Source organism: Orycteropus afer, unplaced genomic scaffold (genome assembly GCF_000298275.1).
Source record: "Orycteropus afer afer isolate SDZICR_OR568_19922 unplaced genomic scaffold, OryAfe1.0 scaffold00064, whole genome shotgun sequence".
Taxonomy (NCBI): domain Eukaryota; kingdom Metazoa; phylum Chordata; class Mammalia; order Tubulidentata; family Orycteropodidae; genus Orycteropus; species Orycteropus afer.
Window position 1 is genome coordinate 6,128,365 of NW_006921651.1, and position 21,520 is coordinate 6,149,884.

A 21,520-nucleotide genomic window follows, 5' to 3' on the forward strand; every position below is an offset into this window, starting at 1 on the left:
ACAGGAACAGGAGGAGAGAGGAGGAAGGGTGAGGTGAAGAGCCAGGAAGGGGCTCCAGAGGACCAGGCGGGGGACAGTGGGGTGCATGACATACCCCACTGCCTCCCATCCATAAACTACACAGTGTGTGAGTCTGACCTGACCAAACGCAAGAGGACGGCCTGAAGAAGGCCTTGGACATATGGCCCAAAGCTTTGGCTCTAGACCAGACCAGGTTCTGTCAGCCTTCTAGCCCTGGCAAACCACCTGCTCTCCTTGACCAAGACCAGCTTCTAAACACTTAACAATTTCAGAGATGCTGCCTGGCCAACCTGGCCTCAGTCTTGCTGTGACCAGTTACACCCACTTGCCTCTAGAGACACTAACTGCATTAGTTGACTCTAGCCCCACAACATCTCCTGGGATGAAATCCTAGTTTCACTTGCTCACTTCGCTATGTGACCTTGGACTCTACTCCCTTGAGCTTATCTGGACTGAGTATCTCGAGATGTACCTAAGAGGGTTGTGAGCTCCTCCCTCAGCAATGTCAATTTCTCCTTTCTCTGTGTTTCCATAGCCATCTATCCAAACGTCTGTAGAAGAAATAATAATAGCTAAAATCAATTGAGTTCCTATTATGGTCTGAGATACTGTGCTTACCATATATACACAGAGTAAATGTTTACAACAACGGCAACTAACATTTATGTGTTTACTGTATATCCAAACCCACAGCCATCAAGTCATTTTTGACTCAAAGGGACCCCCATTTGGTTTCCAAGGCTGTAAATCTTTATGGAAGTAGATTGCCTCATCTTCCTCCCACAGAGCAGCTGGTGGGTTTGAACCACCTACTTTCTGGTTAGCAGCCAAATGCCTTACCCACTGTGCCACCAGAATTCCTTTACTATATATCAGGCACTAAGAATTTTACATATATGAACTCATTTAATTTTCATAAGAATTCAAGCAAGAAGTTTCTACCATTATCCCCATTTTACAGGTTTAAAATAAAGGAAGTGCAAACGTTAAGGAACTTTCCAAAGTTTACCCAACTAACACTTGATGGAGGACACAGAATCAATCCCAGGTAATATGCCTCTGGCAGCTGAGCTCATAACCCAGGAAACCAAGGGCTAGAGGTTTAGGTACCTCACCCAAAATTACTTACTACAGCCAGTAAGTAAACCAAATTTAGAATCTATCTGTGCCATAGCTATTTTTTAATGTTTGTTTTCTCCATCAGTCTGTGAATATTTTGAAGACAAGGACCCCACCTTCTTCATTTTTATAAACTAAGCATGCAGCCTGGTCTATATTGTTGTTGTTGTTATGTGCCATCGAGTCGGACCCGACTCATAGCGACCCCTCCTTGGGTTTCTGAGGCAGTATCACTATGGAAGTAGATTGCCCCATCTTCCTTCCCAGGAGTGGCTGGTGGGTTTGAACTGCCAGCCTTCTGGTTAGCAGTCAAGTGCCTTAGCCACTATGCTACCAGAGCCTATAGTAGGCAATAAAAAAATGTTGGTTGATTTGTCTAATATAATTCTAAAAGCAAAGGTTGATAAATTCCTAATGTGTCTTTTATCTTTCAGAAGGAAAAGAAACAACAAAAGACACCGCTACTTTGGGTTCAGTGTCGTCACCTTTTGCAGCTGGAAAGGATCATGGAGATAATTTAATTTGATTCTCTTTTAGAGATTTTCTGTTAAAAAAAAGTACAGAAAGGTTAGGTAATTGCCCCATGCCACACAGCTAGTCAACGCTGGAATGGAAACCAAGGTTCCCAGCCCGGTGTCCTTTATATAATCCCAGTCTGCTTGATTCTGACCAAGAAAGAAAAACTGATAAAGGGAATGATGAGGACCTGGGAAGAAAACAAACACGTCTAGAACTGACAGTAGCAAAGGAAGGGGCACTGGATAGAGTCCCGACTGAGGGAAGAAAAGGGAAATGTATTGAGGGGAAGGATGGGCGTGTGATCCAGTAGCAAGAGATTCTAGAAAGGAATATAATTCCATAAGGGCAAGATGATCTAAAAATGGAATTGTGCCTCTACAAGCTCAAATGAGCCACCTGACAAAGTAAAGGGAGTGGGAGATGGGTTGGACAGAGAAGGACATTTAAGGAAAGTCATTGTTGTTGCAATAAGCTTTAAAATATGATGAGCTTAGATTTCAAAAGGACATGTACACCGAACGGTGGAAGATTATGCAGCCATTAAAAAAATCACGTTTTTGAAGAATATTTAATGATATGTGAAAATGGTCCTGATAGAATGTTAAATGAAAATAAAATAGCAAGACACAAACTGTATATACAGTATCATTTTCAATTTTGACTTTAAACTACATGTATAAAATTATAGATGCACAGGGAAAAAAAGACTGGAAAGAATATATAAAATAGCAATAGTGGTTATATCTTGGTGACAGGTGATTTTTTTAAAAAAAGGAACTGTTTCTTCTAAGTATGTTCCGATCGATGAGCATACATTACTACACCTATTATCAGATGAAAGTTATTTTTTTTTTCCCTCTTGTAAAGGATATACAACAGATGGAAGGAGGAGATCATAACCAAGGATGGATGTAAAAGTAGCATGAGCTTGTCAGGAAGACAAAAGCTCAGAACAAGCTGAGACAACAAAAAAGAGCCTTGGTAGCAATGTTTGGACAAAAAACAAAAAGGAAGGCAAGTTGAGACTCAGTGCTTGGAAAGAGGATGTAATACTGAGAAGGCAGAGGTTCTCAATCCCCAGCTTGTCTCTGTCTTCTTGACCAAAGAAAAGAATCTTCAAAGTGGGAACAGCACAACAGGTACCAGTAGAAGGCCCAGAGCCCAGGTCAGGGAAGAGGTCAGGCAGGTAATCCCTAACCATTCATTTAACTTTTCCAATGCCGGAAAATTCATATATCAGAACCCAAGGGAAAAAAGCAGATAGGATTCCAAAATTGCTATTGATAATCTTTAAGAAGTCACAAAGAAAGGGTAAGGCAGTGACCAGCTTAATGTCATCTTGGCTCACAGAAAAGGGAGAAAGTTAAGCTTATGCAAACAACACTCTAATAAATGCAATATTGAGCTCTGGAAATCTTCTAGAAGAAAATATTATACAGTTAATATTTGGGCACTAGAAAAGAAAATGGGGATATGCTGGAGCCTGTATGCACTCACCAAGAATAAGTTGTGGCCCATTAACTCAATATCAATGCCTAGATCAAATGCCTCCCTGAAGAAGACTTCCCCCAACTGCTCTGATTAGAAGCAACTACTCCTTTTTTAAAAAATAGTCATCATAACACTTCACACCTTGATCACATTCATACACTTATTACATTCTGCTTGAATAATAATTAATGGTGTGTTCCTCTATCTTCCTACTAGATTATAAGTTTCTTGAGGTCAAGGACTATGTCCTATTTACCTTTGTAAATAAGTCCCTGCTGGGTTTTATATATAGCGGGCACTCAATCTGTACATCAACTGAAATTTGATTTTTTTTTTTTTTAATTGACTGATTAAGGAAATGCCGCAGATGTAGTGAATGTTAACATTTGGCAAAGAACCTCCTTCTTAGCTTCATGGACAAAATGAAGAAAAGCAATTGATAGTTGTTGGGTTCAATAGTACCTAAAACATTCACTTACTGCAACGTAGAGAGAACTCTCCAGTGGTAGACTATGTGGCTTTCCTATAATTTAACTATTCAACTCTTTAAAAGGCTAGTTGGATGAAGATATAGAGGACATCCCTATGATCTTAATAGGATGGAATTATGAGCCCAAACCAACCAGATGAAACTCAACAGGGATAAATGGAATGCCCTATGTTTAGGTTAAAAAAAAATCAATTACATAAGTGCAGAGTGGGGTAGACCTGGCTTGATAGCAATTGATGTGAAAAAGATCTCGAGGTTTTAGTTGACCACGAACTCAATATAAGCTTGAGTCTGACACGGCTGCTAAAAATCGAATGCAATCTTAGGCTACATTATGGATGTCGAGCCTCCAGCTGGAGAGCGACAATGGTGCCACTGTACATGGTGTTGCCTAGACTGTCTCTAGAGTTTAGTGTTCATTCAAGAGGGTCTTTAACATTCAAGAATGAATCCAGAGATGGGTAACCAGCATGGTGAAGGACCTTCCTCAAGAACAGGGACCATATCATGTAAGAAACCGAAACTCCCCCAGTGCTCAGCCAGTGTGTTGGCAGAAGCTTGATAAATATGGCGGGATGAGTGGAGGAAAGGAACAGAGAAGAGAAGGAAGAGCATCCAATGGAGATCTTTACCACCACTCTATGTGACTCTATACAGGAGGAAACTGAGATTCAGAGAGATTATGCAGTTAGCCAAAGTTTGAGTGTTACACGTGGTTAACGTGTTTGGCTGCTGAACAGAAAGGAGAGGATTGAGCCCACCCATACATGCCTAGGAAGAAAAGTCTGGTAATCTATTTCCAAAAAGTTAGCCACTGAAAATCCTACCGAGCATAACTCTACTCAGACATACAGGGAGTTGACTTGACAGCAATTAGTTTTGGTGGCGTAGAGCCTAAGGCATCTGACTGCTAGCCAGAAAGTTGGTAGGTCAATCCCACCAGCCACTCTGGAAGGAAAACAGGGCAATCCCCTTCTGAAAAGATTTACTGCCTCAGAAACCCAACAGGGGTCGCTGTGAATCAGGATTGACTCGATGGCAGTGAGCTTGGTTTTGGAGTTTGACAAGCAAGTAAGAAGCTCACAGCCATACATTTAGACTCCATATCCTGTGTTCCTTCCTGGACACCAAATTGACTCAGTATAAAAGCAGTGATGCTAACAATGACAACTGTCCACCTATGTCCGGTGTCCAGGCAGAGACTGCGACCTGCCATGCCAAGCAGGACTACTGGAAGGGAGAGTTGTAAAGTGAGTGGCAAATAAGACTAGGTGAATCTGAGACGCTGCCTTGTTACCACCCTCAGCAGAACCACTGGCCTCCTTCCACCTATGAGGCAATCCTGGGGATAGTCTCTCCAGATTTTAGCCACTGCCAGGCTCAAACCTCCTGTCCTCCTGAAAGCCTTTCTTGTCTGCTCTTCCAGTCCACTTCCTTGAATTCCTACATAGCCACATAGTTGAGCATTTAATTAACAGTTAATTGCTTGTTGTGTGATAGCTTTGCCTCCTCCAATAGATTGTAAGCTCCTTGAGATCTGTCTCCTAGTTGTTTCTCTCAAATATACCAACACAATTGGCATTTGGGCTTACACTGATACCAAGCTCCCCAGAGAGAAAGCATACAGTTTTTCAATATCACACCTCTGTACATGCCACAGCAAAGTCATAGACTCTCAATTCTCTGAAATGACTTACAGGAAATCTGCCTGAGGACCGAGGGATAACCTTGGGTGATACAAACACCTGGCTGCTAACTGAAAGACTGGAGCCTTGAGTTCATTCAGAAATACCTCAGAGAAAGGCCTGGACATTTAGTTCCGAAAAATCAGCCATTGAAAACCCTATGAAGCACAGTTCTAGTCTGGCACACATGGGGCCACCATGTTTACTTGATGGCAACCTGTAGAGAAGAGGAAGCTATGGGAGAAATCTAGAACCCAAGGAATTGTATCAGCACAGTTACTTTCCCCATTTTGAATAAATTAGCCTCCTCAAAAAGAGGGGAACAAAAAAAGTTCCCAACCTGTGGAAAACAAAGGCATGGGCACCCACGGTCAATGTAAATGCACAAGTCAGCCCAAGAGTGTGTGACCATGTATGTGGGGAGAAGTGGAAGGAGGCCAGCAGGTACAGATGGGGGAAGGTGGAGAGGAAGACCGGGCGCGATGGAAAGGGGAGGCGTGGGTACTGCGTGGGTTTGAGTGGATTCCCTGGCATGATCAAGCTGCCCACCTTGCAGTGCTGCTGTGCCCTCTGCAATGGCCAAGGCTCCAAGCTCACTAGCTGAGACTCGCCAATGCACTGATGGGGAAGGAGGGCTCGGACAGTGTCTCTGCGTAGGACCTGCGCTCTCCTCAGCCCTCTCAGTGTCCTTGGAGGAAGGGGGTGGGGACTCTGCCTGGGCGCTGCCCTTATTGGGCCAGGCTGGGGCCAGAACTAGTTAGAAACCTCTCTGGAGCCAGGAGGGAAGGGGGCTTTGTTAGCTCTAAGGACACAAGCAAGGCGAAAAATTACATACCAGGCCGCCCTAAGTATGCTTGTTTAGAGAAACTGCTTGCATTTATGAAGTCTTTGGTGCGGAAAGCAGGGTTGCAAATGACTGCATCAGAGCGACAGTAAAGGCCATTAATTTCCTGTTATGTTTTCCTGTGTCGGGGGCTTTATTAATTTAATTTTACACTGTCGAACAACAGCGAGAGCTGACACTGCCACACCACCATGGCTAGGGTTTTCTTTTTGTGTGTGTAGCAAGGCTTTGCCTGACATGCAAATCAACGCTATTACTGGAACCAATAAAGATGTGTGGAGGGAGAAGTGGGGAGGGAGGGCGAGGGAGGGAAGCGAGAAGGGGAGAGAAAGGGCGAAAGCCATGTTGGCCAGTTGCTGCCTCCCTCTGTGCCTAGCATCTCCTGGTGGCCACCCCCACAATCAGCAACTCTGCCCCTCCTTCACGTTCTTTCCATCCTCATTTTCCCTGGATTCTCTGCTTTTCCATGAGTCTACCTCTGGTAACCCCTCTGTCCTAGCTCTAGGCAGAACTTCAATATGTGCACAAAGTTCCCAGGGAGAGGTGGGAGATGGCTCCTCCCCACAGCCTAGCCTCAGCTGAGGCCTGACCAGAAACATTTCATACTTCCATTTGCAGCCATTTCTCTCCTCCAAACTCCCCTGGCCTCTAAAGTCAAGGATCCTTGCCTGCTTACGTAGTATTAGTGCACACATGAACTAAACACACATGAACCCATGTGCCTGTGCACAGGAAGAAGGCTCTAGAAAGGCAGATACCCCAACTAGCTTATATGTCCCTCTGAGAGCTCCCATCTCCAAACTTGTCAACAATTTATTTCCTTTGAATTCTCAGAAAAACAAAATATGGTCTCTAATTGTTTCTCCTTGTTGTTGTTGTTGTTATGTGCTGCCAAGTCAGACCCAACTCACAGCGATCCCTCCTTGGGTTTCCGAGGCAGTATCACTATGGAAGTAGATTGCCCAACCTTCCTTCCGAGGAGTGGCTGGTGGGTTTGAACCGCCAGCCTTCTGGTTAGCAGTCAAATGCCTTAGGCACTAAGCTACCAGAGCTCCTTAAGAGATCTCAATAGCTACCCTCAGCAGTTGCAGGGCACCCACTTGCTCTAGGCCAATATGCTAGAGAAAAATGGATCCCAACAGAAGAAGAAAAGATGGGTTCCTGAGAGATCTAAAGGTACCATATTCTGGTCCCTACCTAGTCTTCCTTCCACTACCCCAAGACCACCCACAATGTCCCCCAACCAGAGCATTTTCGCAAGTGGGCTGCTCCAGGTAGTCCCCACCCTCCTTGGCCCACCTCCAGCCCACCCTAGATGTCCACAGTGCCTATGTGTCGGGGTGAGCTACACTGAGCGCCAAAGAAGGTGGAAATGGACCTGGGGAAGTGAGAGGGATGGAAAATTCAGCTCCTGTGACCACTCCTACCAAACATAATCCACCTGCATCCTCCATCCCAGGCTTTGAGGCTTTCCAGGGCCTAGGGAGATCTGATGAGCTCAGCGTGTGCGTGCATGGGTTAGTGTGTGTGTGTGTGTGTGTGCGCGCGCGCGCGCGCGTATGTGTATGTTGGGGGGGTACATTTCTTCCTCTGCCACTGGCATGCTTGCTCTCCTGCCTGCACTTTCTGCTTCGGGAGCTGTCTGGCAGCTCTGAGAGGCTGTTGGATGGGATCCAGCCCTCCCTGGGAGGAAAACATAAACTTCATAAACTGCATTTACTTTAATGCAGGTTCCTGGAGCTCCTTTCCTCAGGCTTTTCTTCCCTCCCCTTGTCTGCTCTGACTCGATCACATTTTATCCCTGCCTCAGTGTGTACCTGGACCCTAGACACACACACACACACACACACACACTACAGCAAGCACTTCCCAAAGAGATGAAGGCATGCAGAGAAAAGGAGAGGTGTTTCCTTAATGGAGACAAACCCTGGCCAAGCCTCAGAAGCCTCAGCCCCAGTCTGGAAAGGATCCTCAGGAGATGCCCACGCTCTTCTCTCCAGTGGAGATGAGCACAAAGGGTGCTTTGAAGCAGGCAGTGAGGGCGGGGATGCTGACATTTCATGGGGATGGCCAAATGAGGAGCCACCTGGAGGCTGGGGCCACAGGGCTTAGAGAAGGGGAGGGTGAGGAGGAGAGGCCTCCAAGCAGGTTGAGGTTTGTGAGGCCTCCCTTGTCTGGTGCTGTCAAGGTCAGCAGGTTCGGGTTCACCGAAGGGTCAGGATGGTTTGAATTACTGGCCCTGCTGCAACTCGGCTCTGAGGCTCGTGATCCGTCTCCCAGCCCCTGAGCCAGGCCCAGCCCTCCCCCAGTCCTCCTGGCCTTTCCACCCGCATGGGGTAGAACGGGAGGGTCCCAAAAAGCCCCAAGGCCATCAAGGCCCAGAGGAAGGCAGAGTGGGGAGGACCTATTCCTGCACAGGTAGCAAGGGTGGGAGAGGCTACCAGGATCCATTCCTCTGGCCTGCAGCATTCCTGGGTCTCCCTGGCCTACACTGTTTCCCAACCCTCTTTCCAAGGGCTCCCTCAGACCAGCTGTCTGGTGGCCTGCAGAGGAGAAGGAGAGCTGGGAGGTGAGAGCAGAGAGCAGCAGGCCTGGGGGACAGTCTCTGCCTGGCTCCTCCCTCCTGCGTCCAGAGCCTGTGCTTGGGGAGAAGGGCAGAGCTGAGGCAGCGGATTTCTCAGATTTCTCGCTAGGCGCCCTTGCCTGTGGGGGAAGGAGAACAGTGCCTACTTGCAGGGTTGGAAAGGAGTTGTCAACTGGGGGGCTAGGAATCAAAGACATATTCTGAAGAGGTTAGTATGGATACACATGCACATATGTGTACAGATATGGGGGGAGGTCAGGAGCACCAGACAGCCTTGGCTAAGAAAGTTATAATACCACCCCAAAACAAAACTCGTTCCAGTGACGCCTCCACATCACATCTCTACATGTTCTCCTGGGCGGTAAGGCCCACCTGTCCAGTTGTACTTTTAGACCCTTTATTAAAACAAATACTCTTTCTGTTAAATCTTAAAAGACTTCCCCAAACAACCAAATGCAACTTTTTATCCTCAATGGCATAAACTAGTGGGTAGCTAAGATGGTTAATGATTTAGCGGCAGTTTCTGGTATACATGCAGGGATTTATGCACAAATCCAGGGACCTATGCCAGCTGCACACAGCCATGGCTAAATCTCAGCATTCATGGAAAAACACAAGTCCACATATGCAAGGGGCACAAGGAAAAGTCCTGACATAATCTACACCTGCCTCTGTATACATGACAGAGTCAGTATTCAACAGGCTCATGGCCAACGTGACCCAGAGAGTTTGGCTAAAGTATGCGATCCCACTGAGATAGAAGTATATCCCCCCTCAGGTATGAACAGTCTAATTTCCCAGGTTACTAGGAAGATTCGATCATGACAATGGATGCGTATTCATATGTGGGTTTTTTTTTTTTTTTGGTATCTTAATGAATGCTGACCTTTGAACCTTAGCCCTTTCTTGGACTGGAGTACACATTAGCCAGGTATTGAATACTAGTTGGAAAATAAATGTAGATTGGGCTTTGTTAACGTGATTAAACCCAGGCACACGTCTAGACAGTTGACTCCCTTCATGTAGACTTAGTTTTGGGACTTTCATAGGACTTCTCTGGGAGACTGAATGGTATAGTATGTGTGAACTAATGTCACCCCAGCAATAACCCACAGAGCCAAAAAGCAAAACCAAACTCATTACCATCAAGTGGAATCCCAACTCATAATGACCCTACAGCAACCCTACAGGATAGAGGAGAACTGCCCCTAGACAGTTTCCAAAGCTGTAAATCTTTTCAAAGCAGAATGCCACATCTTTCTCCCACAGCGTAGCTAGTGGATTTGAACCACTGACTTTTCATTTAGCAGCCAAGCGTTTAGCTACTGTGCCACGAGTGTTCCTCATACCCACAGAATACCTCTCAAAAACACAAACTCTGCTCTGCTTCCCTCTGCCAGTATGACGTCTTCTTACAGTGCCTACCAAGAGCCTGAAAAAACAAAATCCAAACCCGTTGCCATGGAGTCTAATCTGACTCATGGGGGCCCTGCGTGTGACAGAATGGAATTGCGCCATAGGGTTTTCTTGGCTGAATCTGTACGGAAGCAGATTGCCAGGTCTTTCTTTCACAGCTCTAATGGGTGAGTTCAAACTGCCAACCTTTAGGTTAGTAAGCAGTCAAGCACAAACTGTGCCACCAAGGGACCTGCAAGAGCCTGAGAGAAGAGTAGAAGAAAAAGGAGGCTCTGCCATTTCCTGCCCACAACGGAAGCTCATTTCTGAACTCAGAGAGCATGTTCCTAGGGGGGTATTTTCTGAGAAGGGACTCGGATGGCTGGCTATGTGTGTGTGTGTGTGTGTGTGTGTGTGAGGATTATGTGGTAAACAGACATAATTGTGCCCCAGTGCTGTGTTTAGGTAAGGAGTCAGTGCAACCTCGTTTTGTTTACCCAATACAGTGCACCTCACTGAGTCTTCTGCGCCCTTTCCAGCCCCCCTTCCAGCTCCTTCAGGCTGAATCCTGTCCCACTAAAATGAAGTGCACTCAGCAAGCCTTCTTCCAGCACTTCCCAGGCAGGGAGAGCTCAGATCCTCTCTCTGACTCTGTCAGCCTCCTGCGTCTGGCCCCTGAGAAACTTGTGCTCTGACCCCTGCCGTGGCCTCTGCCAGTGCCCAGCCCACACTTAGTTGAGAGCCAGCCTGCCAGGGAACAGATACTCGCAGACTCTTCCATCGGCCTCCTCCAAGCCAGCGGTTGCACCCCAAAGACCCAGGGCCCAGGCAGCTCTGCTGAGGTACCTTCTGCTCTTCTCCGGGGGTCCTCCTTGCTCCCTTTTCTGACCCCAGCACTCTTCCCGCTGCCCTGCCAGAAAGAGAGCAGGGAGGAGAGGCCGGTGACCAGGGCACGCCTGGTTTACATTAATGAGCTACACCGAGTGTAATCCAGCTACGGAGGCAGCCTACAAAAGGAGGCGATCGCGGGCGGCCAGGAGAAGAGCTGCTCAGGTAATTGGTTTATCTATCTGGAAGCAGGGGGAGCAATCTCGGCACAGACAGACTAGCAGTAAAGTCTCTTCCTTAAGGCTATTTCCTTTGTCTTTTCAATTGCTTGCACATCCATGTGAGAGAGGGAGAGAGTGTTAAAGAGAGAGGGAGAGGGAGAAATGTTAATTTGTGAATTAATGGCTTTTCTCAGCGGAATTGTAAATTCAAATGTCACCTCACACGGTGACACCACGGCTGGTCTGCTGAAGAAGCAATGATAAGATCCCCCACCTCCCTGGGTGCCCCTCCCTCCCCAAAGATAGCTGTGGAGTGGAACATGCTACTTTTAATTTGCTGTAACAACACAACAGAGGTATGCAGTAATGACCGGCTTCTTCCACCCTCCTCTTGGCTTCCTTCCCCCCCAGTCCAGTGGGCTCCCCATTTCCTCCCTACCACCCCCTTGCTCTTCTGAAACAACACCTCACCTCACCCTGGCGGCTGCCCCCTACCCTACCCCAGCCAGGGCCTGATCACATGGGGGGGGGGGTTTGCCTTTGGAATTGACGATGCTGCAACCCTCTCTTCTCCTTCAATAATCAGGGAATTAATGACCCTGAAGTTAAAGTGAGGCTGATACCGAGGCCCTGCCCAGCGTTGGGAAAAAGCCTTCATTGTTTTCAAGCAGGAGGCGGGCAGCAGTGAGGGAGATTCATGGATGGAGATTGAATATGCAATTTTCTTTCACCTTGCCAAGAGCTGCCCCTGGGCTGTGCCTGGCCTAAATTTTTCCTTTTACCATCTCTGCCTTATCCGGCCCTCCCACCTCCCTTCCATTCTTTCCAGAAAATTACCTTCAAAATTGATTTCCACTTTTACAAACAAATATAATGGGAACACAGGAAAAAACTTGGGCCGTGATGAATTAGGGCTGTCAGGTGCTTCCAGGTCTCCTTTGCCTTTGTTTTACTACCCGATCTGCTCTTTGTTTTTCCAAGGGCTGGAAAAAGTGCCCCCATCCACCAAGTGCCTGACCTTTGGGTCACTGGGGCCTCAGCCCCAAGCCCTATGTTGGCCCAAGGCAGAAGTGATCCAGGCCCTGGGGCTCTATTAGCTCTCAGTGTCTCCAGTGGAAGCCTGAGCCACCTCCTCCTTTTCCCCAATCTCTGGCCCTTAAGCACCCACTCTCTGAATGGTCTCTAACCGCCACCCCCAAGCTATTTCCCCTGACCCCCACACCATGTTCCCTCTGGCCCTCATACCTCTTAAAGTCCAGACCAGATGCAAACCTCCACCTCCTCTAATGTGGGCAGGATCAGTGTATACCTCGACTAGAGTAAATAAGAGACAGACAGACACTGAGAGATCCCGAAAGACAGGCAGGTAGAAGACCAGGGCAAGACCTGAGATTGGGAGACCAGGCTCCTCTTCAAAGGGCTGCAAGGGTTCTAAGTTGCAGGTCCCATACACAGCCTGAGTGGGTAAGGGTTCCTGCCTTAGTCTCCCTAGCCACCCCTGGAGGCAGGCTTGGGGTATCCCCATCCATTTGTCAACAGGATGTAAGGTGATGCCTACAGGACCCTTTGGGCAAAGCTCTATATACACACCTATGCTTCAGACCATGGATGCTTAACACACTCAGGCCTGGCTTGGAGCTCTCCACACTCACTGGCCTGGTGGACAGGTACATGCTCACACCTGACAAGTTCTTAAGCATGCATGTGACCCAGCAAATTGCACACGTTTCCAACACATGGCCTTCCACACACTCTTTCACCCAAAGATCTCAAATAGTACAGACACATACACTTGCATAAACAGTGTAAAAACTTGTATATTGGCCCATAAAACAAACATAATAAGCTTGCACATAGGAGGAGAAATGGAGACCAATGGACAGAGGGATTGACACCGCCACGTTAGACAAGAAGAGGGTGTTCTTATTATTTACACACATCTAAATGCCTGTGGATGCTAAGTGATGGCATGTGGCCTGACTGGATAGTCACAGAGCAAATGAATAGGTAGACAAAGGTCCTCCAAATCACACATGGGAGACTGATGTCTTTCCCCCTGTACTGGTCCTGTTCATATTAGCTTATCCCAGCAACAGACAGCTTCTCTAGGCTGCCCTAGTGACAAGGAGCCATACCAAGGTTAGGCAGCCTGTGCCCAGATAAATTTCTCTCTGACACAACCTCAATTCCCCTAAAAACATAATCCTGCCAATTAGGCCTTCCTCCCAAGATACACAAAGACATCATCTTCCAAGATGGAGTTGTTCAACATTTTTATATCCTTGATCTCATTTAATCCTCTCCATGGTCCCATGAAGCAAGAGCTATTCCATCTCCACTTTACAGAGGAGAGAACTGAGCTGCTGGAGGCTGACTTGCCCAAAGTCATACCACCAGTAAGAAGCATTAGGACTTGAACCCAGCTGTACTCACTGCAAAGCTCCTACTCTTCCCCACTGGACCTTTTCCTGTCAATGCTCCAGGTGGCTTCAGCCTTTGCTATCCTTTATGGTGAAGTTTGCATAGTGTCCTCAGGCCTGAGGCCAGGACTCCTAGACAGGACAGGTACTGCTCATCTCCACAGCCAAATCCCCTCACTGGCTCCAAATCTAACCTGAGCACCACCCTCAGAGACTTCTCAGAGGGAAACTAACTGAGGAAATATACTGCTTCTTCCAGTTACGGCTTCATCCAAACCAGAAGGGAGCTATTAAAGGTAGTAACAGGCCTTGGTCATTTACAGCCGTACAGCCTACCCTGCTGCAAAAGTACAACTGCCCTGGCTTTGCACCACTCACCTGCATAACTCACTGTGCACCTAATTAATGGAAGGCAAAACCATGACCCCGTGCAATCCCACCTAGCAAAGATCAGCACACTTCCCCTCATACAGACCAACAGACTGACACCATATGACTTCATTTGGATCTTTGGACAAGTTTTGTAACTGTGCTTCGGCAACAGCTCCAGTGGACAACAATGTTTTGGGGGCTCTAGTTGAAAGCAACTGAATGAAGGGAAAGGATTTAAGATTCTGAGCCTGATTTTAGATTGAAGACAAGAGTCTCGATACTCCAGCCATGTAAGCCAAGTCACATAGTGTTCAGGGAATCAGTGTCTTGCCAAAGGGCCCAAAGAATCCACTTGCAGCTAAGAGGTGAACATCTTAGCAGGTGCTGGACGGGGATTCTACCCTCTAAGACTGATGGACAGCCTGTCTCTTAGATGCTTCATGCTTCATGCTTACTGATCAATCCCTGACTCATTCTGGGAGCTTCTAGAATCTCAGGAGGAAGATCCAAACTTCTTGATCAGCACATTTCTCAAAGGAAAGCCTGTGAGGTTTTTCCATACATCCAAAGGCCAAGGAATAAGGAGTCTCAAGCACGTTCAGAGTCACTGTCAGTCTCCTTTTTCTCCAGAGCCACAGCTGATTGGCCCTTTACAATATTCCCACAGCTATGATTAATGCAGATACTAATAACACCGTCCATATTCCGAGTGCCAATGCCAGTAATACTCTGGGTATTATCACTGTGAACACCAATAACTACTGCTGAGACTCCAATAATGCGAGCACACCCTGCAGCGATTGTCCTCACAAATGCCTACCACTGTGACATTGTCAGAGCTTAATAGGCCGAACTGTACCCAAGGCATGGGAGTGGCTTCCTTGAGGACAGAGGCTTACTACTTGCCCTCAGGGCATGACAGGTCTAGTGAGAGACCCAGAGTCTGGGACTAAAGGAGAGCCAGCCTGGCAGGAGCATCAAGGGTCCTTCTGGTGTGAGAGGAGCCCCTCTACTCCCTCTAGGGTCTAGTCTCTTGACATGAATCCCATCCTCTCCCTGACACCCCTTAGTTCCCAAGTCAGTTTTCTCTTTTGCCTGCAGTCTTGGCCCAATAGCTGAAGGACACACCTGGGTGTCTATGCAACTCCTGCCTGCAGCCGCCTCCTGCAACCAGCCTACCAGCTGCTTTGCTACCTTGGCCTGACTGCAGAGTTGGGCTACATCATCTTGACACATAATTATCTCCTGTATTCTTAATCATCTGAGTTGCTCCCTAATGCAAACGGGGGCCTGGCTGCTTGGAGGCACCCAGGGTTGGAGGAGGGAGAGGAAGGACTGTGAAAAGGCTTTGCTTCCTCCTCTCCTTTCCCTTCCCATCTGGATCTGATGAATCAAGTTTGGGGTCAGGGAGAGCTGTCCTTCCTCATGGGCTCTGACATTCACCAGAGAAAGGACAGCTCAATCTGGCCTGAGGTTGGTCAAGAAAAGGTGGGAGTCAGGTCAAGAGGAAGGGGGAATCAGGCAAAAGAATCCTCCCCTCACCAAAAAATGAAGTGAGGCCTCTGACCCTTCTTGCCACCTAGCGATACCTAGAAAGTAGCTCTGGTGGCGTAGTGCCTAAGGCACTTGACTGCTAACCAGAAGGCTGGCGGTTCAAACCCATCAGCCACTCCTCGGAAGGAAGACGGGGCAATCTACTTCTGTAGTGATACCGCCTCGGAAACCCAAGGAGGGGTCGCTATGAGTTGGGTCCAACTCGACGGCACATAACAACAACAACAAGTTTCCTTACTGCTTCCAAAAACCAAACTCACTGCTGTCAGGGGTCCAACTCAAAGCAACCCTTTCTTGGGCTTCCGAGGCAGTACCACTATGGAAGTAGATTCCCCAGTCTTCCTACTGAAGAGTGGCTGGTGGGTTTGAACCCAAGAAAGGGTTGCTTTGAGTCGGACCCGACTTGACAGCAGTGAGTTTGCTTTTTTGGAAGCAGTAAGGAAATTTGTTGTTGCTATGTGCCGTCGAGTTGGACCCGACTCATAGCGACCCCTCCTTGGGTTTCCAAGGCGGTATCACTACAGAAGTAGATTGCCCCATCTTCCTTCCGAGGAGTGGCTGATGGGTTTGAACCGCCAGCCTTCTGGTTAGCAGTCAAGTGCCTTAGGCACTATGCTACCAGAGCTCCCTAAGGGAACTTAGAGGCTCCCATTATCCTTCACCAGAAGACATCAATTGCTTCCTGAGATGTCTCTCTGCTTCCGTCTGGGACAGTCACACTGTTGGAGAGTGAGCTTCCTCCAACCCAACCCCACTCCTATCTTTTCCTTCTGATGCCTTTGGCAGCTGCTTCTACCTTCAGAAACAATCTAAACACATATGGTCCAATCTTGGTCTGATAAACCTGTAACCCTAAACCATTGTTATGGACTGAATTGTGTCTCCCCAAACCATGTGCTGTGAATCCTAACTTCTATGCCTGAGGTTATAATCCTATTTGGTAATGGGTTGTCCTTGCTATGTTAATGAGGCAGGATTAACTTTAGGGTGTGTTTTGAGTTCATCTCTTTTGAGATACACAGATTAAACAAAAGAAGCAGAGATGAGGGGAAGAGAGAGCAAGGCCACATGAAGATCACCCAGGAGTTGGAGCTCAAAGGGCCAAGGACCTTGCTCTGAGCCCACAGAGAGAGAAAGCATTACTCTAGGGCTGGCACCCTGAATTTGGACTCTTAGCCTCCTAAACTGAGAAAATAAATTTCTGTTTGTTAAAGCCCTCCATTTACATTATTTCTGTTATCACAGCACTAGATAACTAAGTCAAAATTTGGTACCAGAAAGTAGGAGTGTTACTGTAACAGATAACTAGAATGTGAAAGTTGTTTTGGAATTGGGTAATGGGCAGAGGCTGGATGAGTTTTAAGAAGCTCTGGTGGCATAGTGCTTAAGGCTTTTGACTGCTAACCAGGTCAGTGGTTCAAACCCACCAGCCATTCTGTGGCAGGAAGACTGGGCAATCTACTTCCGTAAAGATTTACCACCTTGGAAACCCAATAGGGGGTCTCTATGAGTCAGAATTGACTCGATGCCAGTGAGTTTGATTTGGTTTTGGAATAGTAAAAGCCTAGATTGCCTTGAAGAGACTGTTGGTAGAATTATGGACGTCAAAGGTAGTACTGATGAGGGCTCAGAAGGAAGTGAGGAGAGCTATAAAGTTTCTATCATCTTAGAGAACACACATGGCACCAGCAACCAAATGTTGCTAGAAATGTGTACATCAAATGTGTTTCTAGTGAGGTTTTAAAGAAAATGATGAATATGTGCTTGGACAATGAAGGAACGGTGATACCTTTTATGCAGTGGCAAAGATTTTGTCTGAATTATGTTCAAATGTTGGTGGAAGCTAGAACCTGTAAGTGATGAACTTGGAAATCTGGCTAAGGAGATGTCTGAGCAAGATCTTAAAGGCACCATGTAGTTTCTCCTTGCCACTTACAGTAAAAGGTGAGAGGAAAGAGATGGACTTAAAAATGAACTACAAAATGAAAATAGAACTTAAAGATTTGGAAAATTCTGTTGTATAAACTAAGGACACATCCTAGGATGCTCACTAAGGATGAGGCTACAACAATCTTTGTTAAGGAGATTAAGCCTGTGACTGAGAGATCTAACCAACAACCGCAGCAGATAATGGATCAGTTTAGACGAAAGAGGACAGAGAAAGAACAAAAAGAAAGAATGCTGTCTGCTTCTTGGAATTCTACAAGCAGGAAACAGCTACACCTGTTGTCCTCCAAGAAAAGAAAAGGCTCATTCCTGGAGCAGCTTGGAGATCAGCAGAAGTGTTGAAAGGAGCATGGGAAGTAGGGCCTTCTCACAAAGGGTGGGGCCATGGTCTCCCCGATCTCAAAGGATGGGGCCACAGCCTACTACGTTTCAAAGAGTCCAATCTTTGCCAACTTGGTTCCAGAGTGTGGGGCTGCTGTTAAGGTGTGCCAAAGGGATGGGGCCGCCATGCCTAAGGGGAAGAAAAACAGGGCCTGTAAGGGCTAAGGTTGTGAGGTCACCATTAAGATGGTCTAGGAGAATGGGGCTACTCAAAGCCAAGGGAGCTGAATTGTCATCCCCGTGGGCTTGGAAAGCAGAGCGGAAGCACAGGGTCAAGAGGCCTCCATCCTAGATCTAGAGAGCCAACACCCAGCGTCTGAAGGGCAGGACCATTGCCCGGATGGCCTCAGAGAACAGAGGATTATTTTCAAGGATTGAGAGCTAATGTACCTCAGAGATATTGTGGGTTTAGTTCCACACCACTGCAATAAAATGAGTATCATAATAACACAAATCACATGAATATTTTGGTTTCCCAGTGCATATAAAAGTTATGTGTACACTATACTGTAGTCTAGTAAGTATGTAATAGCAATATGAAAAAGTTTTGAAATATTGTGAGAATTACCAAAACGTGAAACAGAGGCACAAAGTGAGCACATGCTGTTGGAAACATGACACCAACAGACTTGCTTGATGCAGGGTTGTTTCAAACCTTCAATTTGTAAAAAACACAATATCTATGAAGCACAATAAAACAAAGTACGCCTATAAGTTGTTCTACTGAGCTTTGGGCTTACTTGGTACCTGTTATCCCTTCTTTTCCTCTAATTTCTCCCATCCACAATGGATATATCTACCTTGTACCTTGTCTTCCATTGAACTTTGGAAGCAGATTACTGACATTCTAGATTTCACAGGTTCATATGTAAAGAAGAATATTGCCCCAGGATGGAAAGCAACTAAAATCTCACCCATATTTGATTTATGCTTCAGATGATGAGATTTTGAACGTGGAGTTAATTTAAGACTTTTAGGATGATGTGATGGGGTGAATGTATTTTACATGTGGCAAGGACATGAAATTTGGGGGGGGCAAAGGGTGGAATGGTAGAGATTAAATTGTGTCCCCTGAAAATATGTACTGTAAATTCTAATCTCTATGCCTGTGGTTATAATCTCATTTGGGAATGGGTTGTCTTTGCTATGTTAATGAGGCAGGATTAGTGTAAAGTATGTCTTGAATTAATCTCTTTTGTGATATATGGGAGATTAAACAAGCAAGTTAAAGAAGCTGAGATGAAAGGAAGAGAGATGCAGAGCCACATGAAGACTGCACAGGAGCAGAAGCTCAAAGAGACAAGGAGCTTCCTCTGAGCCCACAGAGAAAGAAAGCCTTCCCCTAGAGCCAGAACCCTGAATTTTTACTTCTAGCCTCCTAACGATGAGAAAATAAATTTCTATTAAAGCCACCCATTTATGTTACCTCAGTCATAGTAACACTAGACACCTAAGACACCCATCTATCTAATCTCACCTCCCACTCTCTACTGCCCTCGCCCTTCATCACAGCCAAAGCTCCCTGCGTTTTCTTGCCACCATATCTTCTGGTCACAAGGTTCAGTCTATAAGAATTTCATGCTACCATTGTCTTTGATCATCTCCCCCCCATTCATCCTTTAAGCCCCTCCTCAAAAAGCCATCCTTCCTGGCAGTTTACTCCCTCCCTGCTCTGTACTCCCATGGCTTACAGCCCAGACCTCTATGACCCTTTCTGCTCTCTGGGGTTGTGTGCTTTATACGCCCTGCTAGACTACAAGCTCCTTAAGGTCAAGAAGCATATCTTGTTCTGCTTTGGATTCTATCTTGTTGTTGTTGTTGTTGTTGTTATGTGCCGTCGAGTCGGGCAGACTCATAGCAACCCTACCTTGGGTTTCCGAGGCAGTATCACTACGGAAGTACATTACCCCATCTTCCTTCCGAGGAGTGGCTGTTGGGTTTGAACCGCCAACCTTCTGGTTAGCAGTCAAAAGCCTTAGGCACTAAGCTACCAGAGCTCCTTTGGATTCTATAGCACCAGGCCTTTCTTGCAACTGATGTGTAAAAAAGGTTCATTGAACTAAATAGACCAGAAACAATGAATGTGATCAACTGTTCGGAGAGGAAGGTGCTCTGTTCTGGGCCAGTCCAGCTTGGCCCTGGGTTGCTACAGCTTCATGCCAAGGCCTTCCTAGCCCCAGCCTCCCTTCATGCCCCATAGGAGGAGCCCAGGAAGTAGAGGGTATGCTGGGCCCCAATCTCAGGCCAACGGGGAAAGAGTAAAAGTCATTACAGAGGGGCTTCTGTGGCTTCCCCCAGCCCCCTGGATACCTCACACTCTGCAAAAATAAGAAGTGATGGATGATTTAAAAGAGAAACCCTTTAGGGTTTGAGGTAGAATCTTCTAAAGCACTCAGGGCGCCAGAGGGCTTGGCTCAGGATTGAGTATGGGAAGCCCCCCGGGAAAATTGGGACTTAAGGCTTTTACTCAGCCTCCCCCTGCCCATCAGTGGCTGCCGCCAAAACAACCACAATGAAATTGAGTGGCAAAGGCCGTGGCAGCCAAATGGGTTTGAATATTTTGGAAGAAGGAGAAATAGAGCCAGACAAGCTGTTTCCCTGTGAAACGAGGCCATTAGGGCTTCTGGAAGGAGGCCAGCACCAGGTCATCACTGTCTTGCCAGACCTAGGCCTCTTATCCACTCCATCCCTCCACTGAAGGCCAAGGCTCTTTCATTCTCTTCATCCATAAGCCTGAGCCCAAGGAACCTTGTACCATGGGCTTAGGGAATCCCAGCTTTATCTTTTTTCTATTTCTTACCCTCTAAAGTGACCCTCATCAAGGGCTTGTCTATAGTTAGGATGACCTTATCATTTACTGTCCAAACACAACATTTTTGAGATTAAAAGGAGATGCTGACTGACCAAGATGCAGAAACGACAGGTATAAAGTGAGACTATCTTGGGCTAATGGGATGTACAGTCACCCCCTTTATGCTCATCCTTAGTGGATTCTGTCCACTTCATGGGAGATACCCTTAAAACCACACACCTTCAGTAGGCCAGGTTACATCTTCTTCAGTGGGGACCCTGAGAGAACTGGGGCAGGAAGTAGGCTGCAGACACTGCACCTCTGCTTGTCGCCCTGGGCCCTGGCCTCATGCACCAGAAGGGAACCAAATGCTTACCAAGGGACTCCTAATGCCACAGTCGGTGTGAAACACCTTTCCCTGAGCTCCTCCCCACCATTCTCAATGGAGGAAAGACTTCAATCTCTCTTCCTTTCAGTGGCCCCCTTATTTCATTTTTCCTAGCCCCTTCCTCTCCTTCACCCCCTACTCCCTTTAACTGCTCAACACCCTGCTGCATCATAAGGTATCCCAAGAGGAATTTGAGTGCTGTTTTCTCCCATGGAGAAGAGTCAAGGGACCAGCTTCCTGGATAGTTTACTGGGGCAGTGTCCAGGTGTTACAGAGAAAAGATACCTAGGTCAGCTGCAAATGACATTGCTCTCCACCTCCTGCTGGGCTGAAATCCAGTGAGGACAAGACAGATTGGCCTTTCATCCTCAGGTCAGAGACTAGCTGTCCCCCAACCTCCAGAACCTTCCCAAGGTAAATAGCTCACACTCCTCTTGGCATCCCACAGGAATTGATGAGTGAGTCCCAGT

General features: G+C 46.9%; 1 protein-coding gene across 1 annotated transcript in view; it reads right to left on the reverse strand.

The window, feature by feature from the left end:
• PAX2 (paired box 2) overlaps positions 1-21,520 on the reverse strand; it is a 92,977-nt gene that overhangs the window by 35,446 nt on the left and 36,011 nt on the right. The window contains exon 6 of the mRNA XM_007939948.1: positions 12,443-12,511. Coding sequence (XP_007938139.1) covers positions 12,443-12,511 — 69 coding nt within the window. The remainder of the gene's footprint in view (positions 1-12,442; positions 12,512-21,520) is intronic.